Below are 15,071 nucleotides of genomic sequence, written 5' to 3' on the forward strand. Positions count from 1 at the left end.
AAAACCCCCTAGCACATAGTTGTATATTCTAGTTGTAGGTCCTTCTGCTTCTGCTATGTGGGATGCGCCTCAGCATGGCCTGATGAGCGGTGCCATGTCCACACCCAGGATTTGAACCAGCAAAACCCTGGGCCACTGAAGCAGAATGCGCGAACTTAAACACTTGGCCACAGGGCTGACCCCTCCAGCTAGTTTTCTAATTAACTAATGCAACCAGAAAACTGTTGTAGCTTGTAAAATACTGTTACTATTTAGGAAATAGAAGTTTTTTAAAAAAGGAATATTTCTTTGATAAATTTGAATATTACAGTGCATCAGAATCATCACTTTAATGCTCAATTATTATCTATTTAGGAAATATGAAACTGAGGTGCATCATCACACAAAAAAGAAATCAGAAGAAAACACAAATTAAGGCTTTTTTCCTCCTATTTCAGGGATAAAAACTATTTAATGCAGCTGCTTTTTACATTCTGTTATATAAATATAAGTAAAAATATTTAAGTTTTATGCTGTATTCACTTAAAGAAAGGGGGAAGTCAGATAAGGAAGAGAAAGACAACGGGAGAAACGAGAAAGAGAACGCGGTAAGAAAAACAGATTAGGAACAAACGCAGGGACTTTTAAAGAAGAGAGAGAGAGAGATTTCTTTAAAGGGAGCCTCAGAGAAGGCCACACAAGAAAGAGACTGCCTGGATGTGGGCGCACGACTTGCTGGACGTGGGTTTTTCAGTCCCTCGGCTGTGTTTCTTTGTTCATTAGCCACCTAGTGGTCCAAACGTGGCACCTTTGGATTAGACTCCACTGTGCACACGGATACCTCCTAACACACAGCACAATGGTAAGCACTATAGGAAAACCAGATGAAGAGAAATCATCTCCAGCTGTGCCAGAGGTTCCCAGGTTTTGCTGTAGGACACAGGTCTAAACGTTTCTGTATCCCAGGCCATGTTCTCAAAGTTTATTTTAGGGGCCGGCTGGTGGCGCAGTTCCGCTTCGGCGGCCTGGGGTTTGCTGGTTCGGATCCCGGGTGCGGACATGGCACCGACTGGCAAAGCCATGCTGCGGCAGGCGTCCCACATAGAAAGTAGAGGAAGATGGGCACGGATGTTAGCTCAGGGCCAGTCTTCCTCAGAAAAAGAGGAGGATTGGCAGCAGTTAGCTCAGGGCTAAGCTTCCTCAAGAAGAAAAAAAGTTTATTTTAAAATGGCATCTGGTGAGAAAGGAAATTGGTTAACTGCAGGCTCTAATAAGCTGAATTCTGGTTAATCAAGTTTTTCTTTTTTCTTTTTCCTGTACTGGAAACAATAGTTTTTTGATTGGTAAGAATAAGGAGAAGCTTTACCACGGACATATATTTGGGACAGGAATCCTACAACCAAGTCTATACTACTGCAATGACCGTATGACCTCTAACCATAGAAGAACAAATATTACCATTTTAAGGCTCACATTTGCTTTAATCCTGGAAAATTCCTACTAGGTTTCACTAAAATGTTTTAGAATACTTCATAACTAAAACATAACTTACATATTCAAATATTTTTACCAGTGCTATATGCACACTAAAATTTACCCTTTATATTAACGCTTAGAATAAAACAGAAAATTTTTATTTTGTTTTATTTATTATTTTTTTAAAGATTGGCACCTGAGCTAACGTCTGTTGCGAATCTTCTTTTCTTTTTTTTCTTCTTCTCCTCAACGCCCCCCAGCACATAGTTGTACATTCTAGTTGTGGGTCCTTCTGGTTGTGCCATGTGGGACACCACCTCAGTGTGGCCTGATGAACGGTGCCGTGTCCGCGCCCAGGATCCTAACCGGTGAAACCCTGGGTGGCCGAAGCAGAGCATGAGAACCTAACCACTCGACCACGGGCCAGCCCCATAAAATTCTTTTAAATTGTGCTTTTCAGAAATATATAACATGCAAATTATAGAAGAGAACTTCTAACATTAGAACAGCTGCCTGCAACCTCGCCATACAACGCCTTGTGCCTTTGTGCTATTCCGTCAAAATTGATTGCCCCAACAGGAATTTATTGCAAACATCTTAAAGAAACCACATTTATATATACACACATACATATACATAATTTCTATATAAATATTTATTCATCTTTATATATATTAAAAGAACGAGGATATTGAGTTTGTTTTTTTAACTTAGGAATTTCTAAGTAAAAATTAGAAAATAACATTTAAAATCTAAATTCCTTTGGTTTATCTAAAGGAATAAGTTACACTTTTCAACTAAGAAGCTTATACATGTTTACTGTAGAAAGTTAATGAGATTCAGAAAAGCAAGAAAATTAAAACTACCTATAATTTATCAGAAATAAACATTTTAATGTATTATCCCTCAATCTTTTTTCTCTAGAGAGATATATACAAAGTTGTATTCTGCAGTTTTCACAAAGCACTATATGGTGAATATTTTCCCTTATCTTTAAATTTTTAAGGCAATAATCTTATTAGTGGCATTTTATTTCATTATATGATGTATAATAGTTTAATCCTCTATTACTACATATTTATTCTTTTTCACAATAACAATACAAACTTGTACCTAAATCTTTTTATTATGTTCTTCTGAAAGTTCCTTAGGGTAGATTCCTAAGTGGCATTACTGAGTCAAAAAAAAAAAAAGGCACAAATTTAAGGATTTTAAAAACTCTACAAAATTTCCCTCAGAAAAAGTATGCCACTTTTAATTTTTTTAATTTACATTTTAAATTTGTAAATGCAATTTACATTTGGCTGCATTTTAATTTTTTTAATGTTACACTCTACTAAAATATTTTCATGTTTTCAGAATGTATGTAAAATGTCATTAAAACAAAATCCTTGAAAGAAATTTCCAAGCCGCAATCAACTGCCAACCTATTTTAATTAGCACAAGATTCCAAGACAACAAATAGGTAGAACAGGTCTGAGAAGTTTATTATAAGATTTAACTTGTATATCTCTCCTTAATTTTTTCCCTTTAATAGCTTTTTTATTTAAAAAAAAGCATTTTTAAAGTAAAATTAACAAGCATTTCCACAATATTTTCCTTTTTTCGAGGAAGATTAGCCCTGAACTAACATCTGCTGCCAATCCTCCTCTTTTTGCTGAGGAAGACTGGCCCTGAGCTAACATCCGTGCCCATCTTCCTCTACTTTCTATGTGGGACGCCTACCACAGCACGGCGTGCCAAGCGGTGCCATGTCTGCACCCGGGATCCGAACCGGCGAACCCCAGGCTGCTGAAGCGGAATGTGCAAACTTAACCACTGCGCCACCTGAACGGCCTCTCTAGAATATTTTTTAGGATAAGCTATGCCTGGTGTATTTCTTTTTCTAATAAGTCACTCTACTAATATATACATCTAAAATTGAAAATCAAAATATTTTGGTAGAAGAAACGTAACTGGAATATCTATAGTCTACATTTTAGTCTCCTTCATAAAACAAAATGCGTTTATAATGGTGCTGCTGGAAAACCAAACTAGATTTCTTGGCATACAGAGTGAGTTCTATTATATTATTTAATAGAAACCATAATTTGTCATTTTCATTGTTAAACATTCCATTAAATTTAACCATACTTTACAAGGTATAAATCCAAACTTGAAACAAAAGAAAATCTGAGAAACAAAAACAAGAGTCTTGTTTTCTATTATGCTTTCATGGCAATGATAATTCTAAATGTGATACCTTTTTTCAGTCTGTTACCACAAACATAAACATCAGTAAGATCATGAATCAAGGGAAAAATTCAAAATTATTTTAATAGACTTAGTAAGAAAAGTACCAAAACAACTTCACCCTGAGATGACATAAAACGACTATTCCTTTAACGACAAATAACTCAATACTCTTTAAGTGTCCAATTGTCCAGCTTCTGATCTTTTGACCACCTAATCTTTGCTCCAGGTCCCACCCCAGCATCTTCCCCAAGAAAGTGCAGGAAGTAGGCGCAAATCACAATTTGGCCTAACAAGAGATTTATGAAAATAACAAAACTGAAACTACTGTGTTTAAGCAACAATTTGGGGATTATGGGTTTCAGCTACTCCTGTTTCTGAACATTACGAATAACTAACTGTTTAGACTTTTAACAGAACCAATGTTCCATGGGTTCCATGGGTAAGGTGAAACTTATAATAAATATATAAAACACTAAAAAAATACAAACTTAAAATGCAAATCATGCTGTATGTAAAATACTTTAAGCAAATCACATTCAATACCAAAAAAAAAAAATCAAACATGCACCAAAAGAGTTATAAAGTTACACAGCAATATTTTTTTAAAGAAACAAATTTATATGGCTAAGTAATATCCCTATAAAAACTGACGTTTGGAATTGAAAAATAAAAACACTCTTTAGAAACAGCAAGGAACTGAACGTTTTAACTTAGTAAATTTCAATTAACAGGTCTTGTCTTTTAAAATAAAGACTATGATTGTAAAGGGAATTTTTAATTATTTTTTTAAATATAGGCCTAGCTAAGACCAAAAGAAAACCCATTTGAGTGTGATTTTGTAATGTTATTTAGCATTTAAAAGCTTACTGCATCATGCACATTATGTAGCAGAGGAATTTCTACCTCGTTAACCTTCTAGGAGACACAACGTGCAACCTGCAGCTTCACCGCAACCTAGTCTGGTATCCAGTTTACTTAAGGGCAACTAACCTCTCCCTGAGCTGAGGCAGGCCAGTGGCATAAAGTGGAGGACGTGAGCTGGCCAGTAGTAACGATGCAAGGCAACAGTGCCCAATTAATCATTACCTTTATTAACCTCATTAATGTACTAACCTGTTAACTGTTCAACTCTGGCTTAAGAAACAGCAAATACTAGAGATACAAGGATTTCTCTTATATCTATCATTTCACGGAGTTTTTTTAGGATGATCAAACACACTATTGATTTGTGGTTGCTTTTACATGTCTAACTTGTGCACTTGAAACAATTATATACACTACTTAACACACAGGCTATAGTCCTTCCCTTCCTTCATGGCAAAGGGGGACAGACAAACAGACAAAGAGAAGAATTACTATATATAATGATTTTTTAAAAAGACTAAGATATTAAAACAACAGTACAACTTGTATAAAATAGTCAGATCTTGTTAGTTTTACTTATTAGGCATAGAGGTAGTTCTCTGAAACTTTAAGTAGAGAAAATCATATAATTATACATATTCTACATGGATACATTACATTATAGATGGAAAGCTCAAAGTAAGCTAGAAAAAAATAATAATTCATCTTGGAACATCATAAGTGGTAGATATATCTGTGGGTATGGTTACACAGATCCCCAGAAGACAATCATTTTATTTAAAATTGCTTAATACTAGGAAGGAGCAAAGATTTTTCAGTCAATGCATTACCTTTTTACCTTTCAATCATTCCCCAAATAAGAATTCTTTCACAGAATGTTAGAGCTGAGGAATCCTTAGAAACCACCGGCCAGTGGTTCTGAACAGGGGATGGTATCTCACCCTAGAAGATGCTGGGAAATGCAGGGTTGTTTTCGGATGTGATAATGACTGGGAAATGCTACTGGCATTAGGGATTCTAAACATCCTACAATACACAAGAGAGTCCTTCATAATGAAGAATTATCCAGCCCAAATGCCAGTAGTATACCCTCCGAGAAATACTGACTTAATTCTCCACTTTAAAGATGTAGCTACTTAGGCCCAGAGATGTTAAGTGATATACTCAAGGACACACAGCTGGGTCTAGAACCCAGATACTAATTCTCTTGTTCTACTTCTCTTTTAGTGAATTATTTCTCAATATGAAACCATAGAAAAACCAAGAAACAATTATATATAAATCAATCAATCACATATAAATACACAAAACATTGTCAAAACATTGGTCATGCATTAACATTTGAAATTGAAGTAAAACTATAAGTAACTAAAATACTAATATCCTTTTCAAATTGCTTTTTTTCTCTCCTAAGAAATAATGCACTTTCAGACAAATCATTTTCAAAAATCCATCAAAGTTAAAAGAAAGAGGAAGAGATCAATTGACTTATTATGGTTCCCAAATAAAACATTTTCTGAATGGGAAAATTACATGGTTTCTGCTGGTTTCAGAACAACTGGACACCCTGTAGTCTGGCACTAATCTCTGCTGCTACCCCCGAAGAAGTTTATTGTAATGGGAAGAGCACTGAGCTAACAATCCAAAGGACTTGAAGCTAACCCCTGCTCTGATACAGACATAACCAGTCACCAAATCTTGAACATATCATAAACCCTCCAGATCTCAGTTTCATGTTACATAAAATGAGGCATTTAGGTCTCTATGATCCCTTCTAGCTCTAAGATTCTGTTTCTATATTTCTTCTTTATTGCATGAGTAGGATTAAAAAAAAAAAATAGAAGGGTACCCGTAAGCATTCCTGAAGAAGCACATGACGATGAGTGGGATACAACTGAAGACTGAGTCTCAGGAGATGACTGACAGGTCAGTCCCACTGGTCGTCTACAGAGCCTTTGTTCAGCCGCCCCTTAGGTCCTAGTGACGTCATCTGCCATCATTTATAGAATACGTATCATTCCTTTTTCCCTACATTCTCCTAAAAATGAGGGCTGATTAAATAATCTTCAGAATAATTCAAAATTAAAACTTATTCTTTAAAAGATATTTGCATTAAATGTTTAACTTCTACAACATACACACTGAGATTACAAATTTTTAATTTTAGAACTACATTCGACCTGGTAAAGTAGAGTATACTGGGGGATTTTTGCAGATAATGTACTAATATGTTAATATATACGTATATATGTGTATGTGTATACACACACACTGTATGCCTTGTGGGGACCTGAAATTGGCCACCCCAAGATATGTCTCTTTGGCATCAGGATTATTTGAGGCTGATTGCTTTTGATAAACTGGGACAGGGAAGGAGGCTCTGACGAATGGAACTTGCCCTTTGTTAGGACACGTTTACATTTATAAGGTAAATCTCTATCTGTAAAAGGTGCCTCCCTCTCTGTACCAGGAAGAAGAAAGGCGATGACCTTCTCTCTAGAAACTCTTAATCAATACCAAAGGCAAGGACTTAAATCTACATTTTATTGTGCTTGTCTGGTAACCTCCTGTAACTGACTTCCCTCCCGCTCCCAACGTTGGCATTTCTTTAAGGATTAAGCATCTTTCCTTAGGCTAGGAACTGATTGCTGCGCTCACCTGTGACCACCCAGCTCCAGACTATCGACTTGCCTCCTGCTATGCCCACCGAGATAGCAGACCACTACCTGCTGTGTCCATCAAGCGCTGTGCCCACAGGGCAATCTTGTGACTATTGTGGGAGGGACATTTCAATCACATGTGAAACACCCTGTTTGGGGGTATATAACCACTCTGTGCACCCCACTTCTTTGGTGCCCTTTCTTCCTTCGGGAAGAAAGGCCCTGGGCCATGGTTCCTCATAAAGATTTGTTTAATTTTCTCTTGCTATTCTGTCTCATGTGAATTTAATTCGTTCTCCGGCCAGACGAACCCCCATTTGGGAAGAGGAAATGTCTTCCTCCCCTACAGCCTCTACATTTCTCTGAAGTTCTTACAGTGTGGCTTTTACTCCTGACACTATAATACAGCCTAAGGATGCTGAGTTGTATTTACTATTCACCCTTACAAAATTGCAACTGGTCCATAAAATATTTGATTCCTTTTCATACATTGTGTTATACTTCTTTGGCAATGTATCTATGTTAAATAGTAATCAAAAATAAAATGGGGACACAGAGATATATATTTCTCCCTTTCTCTTTCTCTCCCTCTCACACACACTCAACATAATTCCTCACTGCCACCACCACCACAGCATGCAACAGAAGTTAGGTATCAAGCTCTATGGAGGGTGAATGTAAAAAAACTTTCACGAATGGCCTTTAAATGAACTTACATAAGGCTTTCAAACTATTCAAGAATATATTTTTAAAATATACTTTCCTGAAGTCCAGCTACTTAAATATAGTTTCTCTTCACAACATTCTGAAGCTTTCCCTGCATGTGGTCCTTTTTTCCCACTCATCCATCCTAAAGAAATTCATAACCTTTGTTGCTTCTTATCTCTCACTTGCTGTGGTTATTTTAACAATGTTTAAATACACTATTTAAATGTAATTAAATATAAGTGATTTTGTTTTTCGTTAAGGTTATAAACTTAAACCTTCAGTTAATTAAACATGCAATTATTATTCCATCATATCTACAAAGTCTAGGATTAGAAAACAAAAGTATTCTGCAGACAGTCCAAAACATGGATGCAAGAAAAGAAAAACAAAAAAAAGGCTATCATTATAACCAAAGCATTCTATTTCAAACAAGCAAGAAGTTCTGTCAAATAGATGCCTTGCTACTTGCAATAAACATGTGGCAATCATTCAATACTGCAAGGTTGTACTATACCAAAACTATCAGGGGTCTCTGCTGACGACACCTCCGTTGCTCGTTTCACAAAGGCAATCTCAGGTTTGGGATATCTGCATGCTAAAAATATTTTAAAATCAAAATGTATTCAATCAATAAATTAAATAAAATATGTATAAATAAAAAATGTATATGAAATTTGGAAGTGAAATCTGCTAGAATATAGGCAGTCCTCACTTTGCACAATAGTGTGGGACCATAAAAAAATGACAGTGCAAGTTGAAACCATGCAGAGCAATCTTAATAAACAATGGGGAAAATGACAATTGTTCTGTGACCTTTAAATTTTTTTTCAAAACATTAAAAGCTCTCTTACTGACAGTTAAAAATACAAAAGGAAATTTTAAAAATAGTAAAACTAATGTTTCTTTAGTATACTGTAATTTAAAATATTAGCAACACTGAGAATTAAAGTGTTTTATTTCTTGGTAAAAACAATTATCAAAAGTAGCTTCAATGGCGCTAGCACTCTTCTTCTCATCATGTAACTTAGCGTATGGGAAGCATCTTTCCTATGCCTTGGTGAACTGTCACACTCCTTTCTAAGTTTGAACTCGCTGACATTTTACCCTTTACATTTTCAGTCTCATGAAATGGCTCTGAGATCTCCTTTAATGTGAAGGGGTTACCAGTGTCACTTCCTCCAGAACATCCTCATCCTTTCACCACAACCTCCTCACTTTCTTCATTTAGTCCCTAAGTTCATCCTCTCAAAGCTCCTCTGGCAGCAGATCCAGAATCTCTCAAATGGCAGCTGTTCAACAGCAGCGCCAACATGCCGTCAGTCAGCTATTTTTCCTATAACTCTATTTACATTTGGTTAAAATTTCACTTCGGCATTATCACTTTTCATTTCTTTGCTGCACTTTCATCTTTTTTGGTCAATTCCCTTTCGATTATCCATTGATTATCCAACTCTCAAAGGTTTATCACTGGGAGACAAGGAGGCAACAGAGCTATGCATTTTCCTGTGTGAGCGATGTAACTGGCCACAATCATGAGACACACCTGTTTTTACAGAGTGATTTGTGGATCAAGGCGTTAGCAGCAAAGTTAATACTTTAGGCAATCACTCACAGTCAATATACTGTGGTAAATGAAATCTGAACCATGTTCTTGGGGACTGGTGTTATTTAACTAAAACATAGTTACTGAAATTCATGCATATGGTAACTGTGCAAAGCAGGAACTGCCTGTAATAACAAAAAAATCAATTACTGAATGAAATGGGCATAAATCCAGTGGTGGTGGTGAGATATTGGTGACACGTAGGAGGACTGATCAAAAGAATAAATATATTAAGGATAATGGAAGTCAGGTATTTTTCCATTAGAGAATGAAGTTAGAAATACAGAAAGAAAGAAAACTAGAATGTACCCTGTAGTGTTGGATTGGAATTGGAGAAATTGTTATGAACTCTCACTTTATAATAGATATAGACAGAGAGATAAATCTAAATATAAATGATATTTACTATTTATATAAACAAATATATTCATACATTCACTAGCTCTGACCACTGTGGGGGCCTGGGAACAGCAACACCCTAATAGCTATGAGCACAGATCTTGGTTTGTAAATACCATTCTACACTGAAGAAACCAGGGATCCTTGTAAAAAAGGCTGATCACAGAGCTAGAAGAAAAGTGCAAGATGAGACTGGAACGTCCTGTGGTGCCAGAAAGTAAATAAATGTTCAAAAAGTAATGGGGACATGTCAAAAAGGTACAGAAACCAGCCTGAAGGGGTTCCCACTGGTGAAATATGGGACAGTTAGAGGATCAAAAGTGATAGTAATGAATTATAACCCATTAAACAGAATAAGAATCCATGAGGATATACTGATGTAAATTAATAAATAATTGATGAAGAATGAGATATTTCTTAGACCCAAAGTATCTCTCCACAAAATATTTATTAATTACAAAAAGGAAAATAGCAACTATACAGTGGATAAGTTAGGAAAATACCACTTTAGTCAAATGTTCAAAGGAATTGGTTAACCTGGAAATGGTTAACATCACCAGGGACAAACCAAAATCATGGGCCAACTGAAAGGGTGAAAAAGAAGATAACATCACTTCTGTGATATTCCTGCCAAAGATGCATAACTGGAATCTATTCATGAGGAAAGAGACAAAACCAAATTGAAGCACATGCTACAAAATAACTGGCCTGTAATCCTCAAAAGCATAAACGTCATGAAAGCCAAATGAAAGACTGAGGAACTGTTCCAAATAGAAGGAAATTAAAGATATGTGACAACTAAATGCAACATGTGACTTTGGACTGCATCTTCTCGCTGTAAAGGAGCGTTACTAGGACAAGAGGTGAAATCTGAATGGCATCAGAGTATTAGACGGTAGTAATCTATCCATGTCATACTGTGGCTATAAAGGACAGTGTTCTTGTTTGTAGGAAATACGTGCCAAAGCACTCCAGTTGTAGTGGACATTGTAATGCACAGTTGATCGCTAGCTGCCAGAAGTCCTGCCAAGAGACAGCCCTCAGTGGACAGCAATCCTGGAAGCCTGCTTCAGCTGCAGAACGCTGCCTCACCCCAGGCTCTACACCCTGCCTGGGCAGGCCACATCCAACAGCTCATTTTCACAGAGCTTGAGGCCCAGACCCTTCACAACTCAGGACAACACATCCTATCCCAGGGTCAGCTGAGGCTTTCATTAAGACTGCATCACTTTAACCTCTGCCCAAACCTGCTTCCTTCCCTTCCTTTTCTAAAGTGAGGAGTCCAATAGCACTCCCCAGCAAACTTGCATGATCATCTTGGCCTCAGACACAGCTTCCCAAGGAGCCCAACCTGTGACAGGGATGACAGGGCATCATGTCAACAACTTATTCTCAAATGATTCAGGGGAGGAAAAAAGAAAGCTTAGTGTACTATATTTGAAACTTCAATAAATTTGAGATTGTTTCAAAATTTAAACAGTAATACAAAATTAAGTGGGGAAAGCACAGGAAGAAGAACAGAATGAAGAAAAGCAGAAGAAAAAAAGTATGACGTGGGGCATGGTTCACTGAAGAAATGAGACTAACCAATGGACAGTATATTCAAGGTGATAATAGGAAATAAAAAGAAATGAACAAAAAGGAATACACCTATTACACCGTATTTATTACTTAAAAGTGATCGTTGTATAGCTATAAAATGAGTGTTAACAATTCACATTTTTTCTAACGTCTTTAAGAAGCCCCTCTGAGCAGAAAAAATGCTAAGATGTTTTTTAAACCATAAGATCTTTCTCACACACAAACATAAAATTCTACCAGCTCACAAAATATGCCACATCTTACATTACCACTCTCACATCTGTTTGCTTGTTTCTTTTCACAATTCAAGCATGCCTGAGTTTCTCTACATGACCTCACCTCTTTCCCACCTTAAAAACAAAAACACCTTTTAAAGCCTTGCCACTCAAAATATGGTCCCTGGCCCTGCAGCCTTGAATCACTGAGAACGTGCGGTGATTAGAATTGCAGCAGTTAGAAACGCAAAATGTCAGGCTCCATCTCAAACCTACTGAAACAGAATCCGCATTTCAATAAGATTCCCAGATGATTTTATCTGTACATTAAACTTGGTGAGGCTCCAGTTTCCACTGAGGGATGTAGAAAGCTATAAAGAGCATTGCTCTCACCATTACAGTGAAACAAAGTCAAACTAAATTCAAATTCATGACTTATTTCAAACCTGTAAGAGAACTCAAGTCACAGAGCAAACCACTGGCCCTAAATCAAAAGAGAAGCCGGCACCTGCAATGACAGAGGGGACAGGGGACGTTAGCACTTGCTTACTCGGGATAGATGCAACCGGATACCATAAGCGTACAGCTAGAATAGTAAAGGAACAGGTGAGGCAGAGTGAGGGCCAGGGGGACAGCGCGAAGGCATTAGGATATGCATAAATTAGGGTATGCAGGTTCTTTCAGCAGAAACTCCACCAGACACACACACACAAAAAGAGAGGGAGCCCTAAGAAACTGTCCACTGTGGTGTAGACCTGAAGGAAGGGAAAAGCAATAATGCAGAAGGAACGTGAAACTCTACCTGGATCCCTTTTTCAATCTCTCCTATGAGTCAAAAGCCATAATCTGTGAGAAGGCAATACTATCACCCTTAGGGCAGATGAGGTGACCAACTACAGTTTGCACAGGATTGTCTTAGTTTTAACACTGAAAGTCCCACATCCCAGGAAAAAGTGTTCCCTCTAGCTCTTAGGTATTTTAATTTGAAAAATGGAGTTTCCAATCATCTTCTTGATTTCTATAAGCTTCTCACCAAAGAAAATGAAAAGATCTTACCTGCTGAATGGCCTGCATATTTTCCATTCAGTGCTGCTAAAAACAGGTGTGATTTGTTTACTTGTGGTATTATGTTTTCCTCTGATAAACCAGAATTCTACACACGAATGTCTATTAAAAAATACTACAAATATTTAAAATAAGTTCAGACTTCTGACCTATGAGCAAAGAGATAATCTCAATAACCCTCAAGCTACTGCCGGAGGCCTCCTGCCCTCCATATCCAAAGTTCCCTTTAAAGAGCTGAATCCGGGGGCCAGCCCAGTGGTGCAGCTGTTAAGTTCTCGCGCTTTGCTTCAGCAGCCTGGGGTTCACTGGTTTGGATCCCAGGTGCGGACCTATGCACTGCTTAGGCCATGCTGTGCTGGCATCCCACATATAAAGCAGAGGAAGATGGGCACGGATGTTAGCTCAGGGCCAATCTTCTTCAGCAAAAGGAGGAGGATTGGTGGCAGACATTAGCTCAGGGCTAATCTTCCTCAAAAATAAATAAATAAATAAAGAGTTGAATCTTTCCTTAGTGATACTCCCTTTTCAGCCAACTAAAATCTGGCTTCTCCCCACATAATTATAAAAATTATAATTTTTATATAACTATAACAATTCTAAAACCGCTTCTGACAAAGACATCAGCTCTCTTTCCTGTTATTAAATCCATCAGACCTTCTTCCTCGCACCCCTAGTCTTCCTCTTACACGACCTATCTAAAGAATCAGATCATTCCTTCTTTCTTGAAATGCTCTTTTCTTCACTTAGTCTCTGGGATACAGTATTCTTGTTATTTTTCCTGTCTTTGTGGACACTCCTCCTTGGTCTCCTTCTGATCCTGGTTCTTCTTCATCTTCCCTTCCAATAAACACTGGTGTTTTTCAGAGTTCTCTCCTGGATCTATATACAACTGTTAACACCCACACTTACAAACTCAGCCTAAACTTCTCCTATGAGCTCCAGATTAATGTATATAAACACACACACACACCCCTACTTACTTGACATCTCCATTCACATTCACAGAGGTATCTTAAACTTGACATGTCGAAAATTAACACTTTAATTTCCATCCCCCAAAATCTATTTTTTCCCCAGTATTCTCCCTCGCAGTTAAGAGCAACACCTTTTACTCAATCACTAGAGTCAGAAACCTAAGTCATCACTTACTATTTCCTTTCCCTTGATTACCTGACCTTTTCTAATCCATGAGCAAGTCCCATCAGTTCCCTCTCAAAAATATATCTCGAATCCATCTCCTTCTCTTCATCCCCATGGCAACCTAGTCTTAGCCACCATCATCCCTGGCCTAGACTACTGTAACAGCTTCCTAAGCGGTCTCCCAGCTTATGCATTTGCACCTTCCAATTTGTTCACCAGCAGCAGCCCAAATGCTCTTTAAATCCCATTATTTCACGTCATGTTTAAACCCTGGAATGGCCTTCATATGGTTTACCAAGAAGGGCCCTGACTAATCTGGCTTCTGCCTACCTGTCCATCTCATCCCACTCCACTGTGCCCTTTGTTCATTACGTTCCACTCATATTTGCCTTCTGTCAATTCTACAGTATGCCAAGTCCCTTCCTATCTCAGGGTCTAGGTATTTGCTTTTCCTTCTTCTCAGAACGCTCTTCCTCCAGCTTCATTCAGCTATCTGAATGACTGGCTTCTCAATTTTCAGCTTAAATAGCACCTACACAAAGCCTTCCCAGATCACTTTATCTAAAGTAAGTGTCATTCTGTTTATTCTCCTAATAGCACCCACTATAATTATTTATTTATTTACTTTATTGCTCAATATCTTTCCTCGCTCAAAAATATAACCTTCATAAGAGTATTTTGCTAAATTAATTCTCTGATGTACCCCAAACATCTAGTACAGTGTCTATTCTATGGTAGGGAGAGTAACAAATATTTGTTAAATAAATAAATTTTCAAAGTTTGGAAAGCTTTTCTATGAATAGTATGTTAGATATTAAAAACAAAACAAAACAAAACAAAAAACCTCATCCAAAAACCTAAAGGAAAATTAGCACAAAAGTTACAGATTTAAGACAGAAGTTCCAAATACTAGTTTTCTGACTTTTTCAAAATCCTCACACAATTATAAACTTTTTTACACAATGATTTTACTTTGATTTCCCTTATTTTCAAAGAAACAATGCCATATTTGCTTTTGTATTGAATGCTGTATAATGTGCAAAAATACAAAAGATAGACTAAGATATGTTACCAGGACAAGTGATTTTCTAGCATTTGAGGTGATAGCTTTTCTCCCGGCATGAGTTAAAAATCCCCGGTATGAGT

General features: G+C 37.2%; 1 protein-coding gene across 5 annotated transcripts in view; it reads right to left on the bottom strand.

Moving 5' to 3' along the window:
* Positions 1-15,071, bottom strand: part of TMEM65 (transmembrane protein 65) — a 49,201-nt gene that overhangs the window by 25,827 nt on the left and 8,303 nt on the right. For 2 of the 5 annotated variants that reach the window (XM_070222482.1, XM_070222481.1), the window contains exon 2: positions 1,652-1,831. The exons of 2 other annotated variants lie outside the window; for them this stretch is intronic. In XM_070222482.1, the coding sequence (XP_070078583.1) occupies positions 1,652-1,831 (180 nt within the window). Of the gene's footprint in view, positions 1-1,651; positions 1,832-8,436; positions 8,518-15,071 lie in introns of all 5 variants that reach the window. One more of the 5 variants, XM_023648937.2, reaches the window with a different exon arrangement.

This window comes from Equus caballus, chromosome 9 (assembly GCF_041296265.1).
Source record: "Equus caballus isolate H_3958 breed thoroughbred chromosome 9, TB-T2T, whole genome shotgun sequence".
NCBI classification, from domain to species: Eukaryota; Metazoa; Chordata; class Mammalia; order Perissodactyla; family Equidae; genus Equus; species Equus caballus.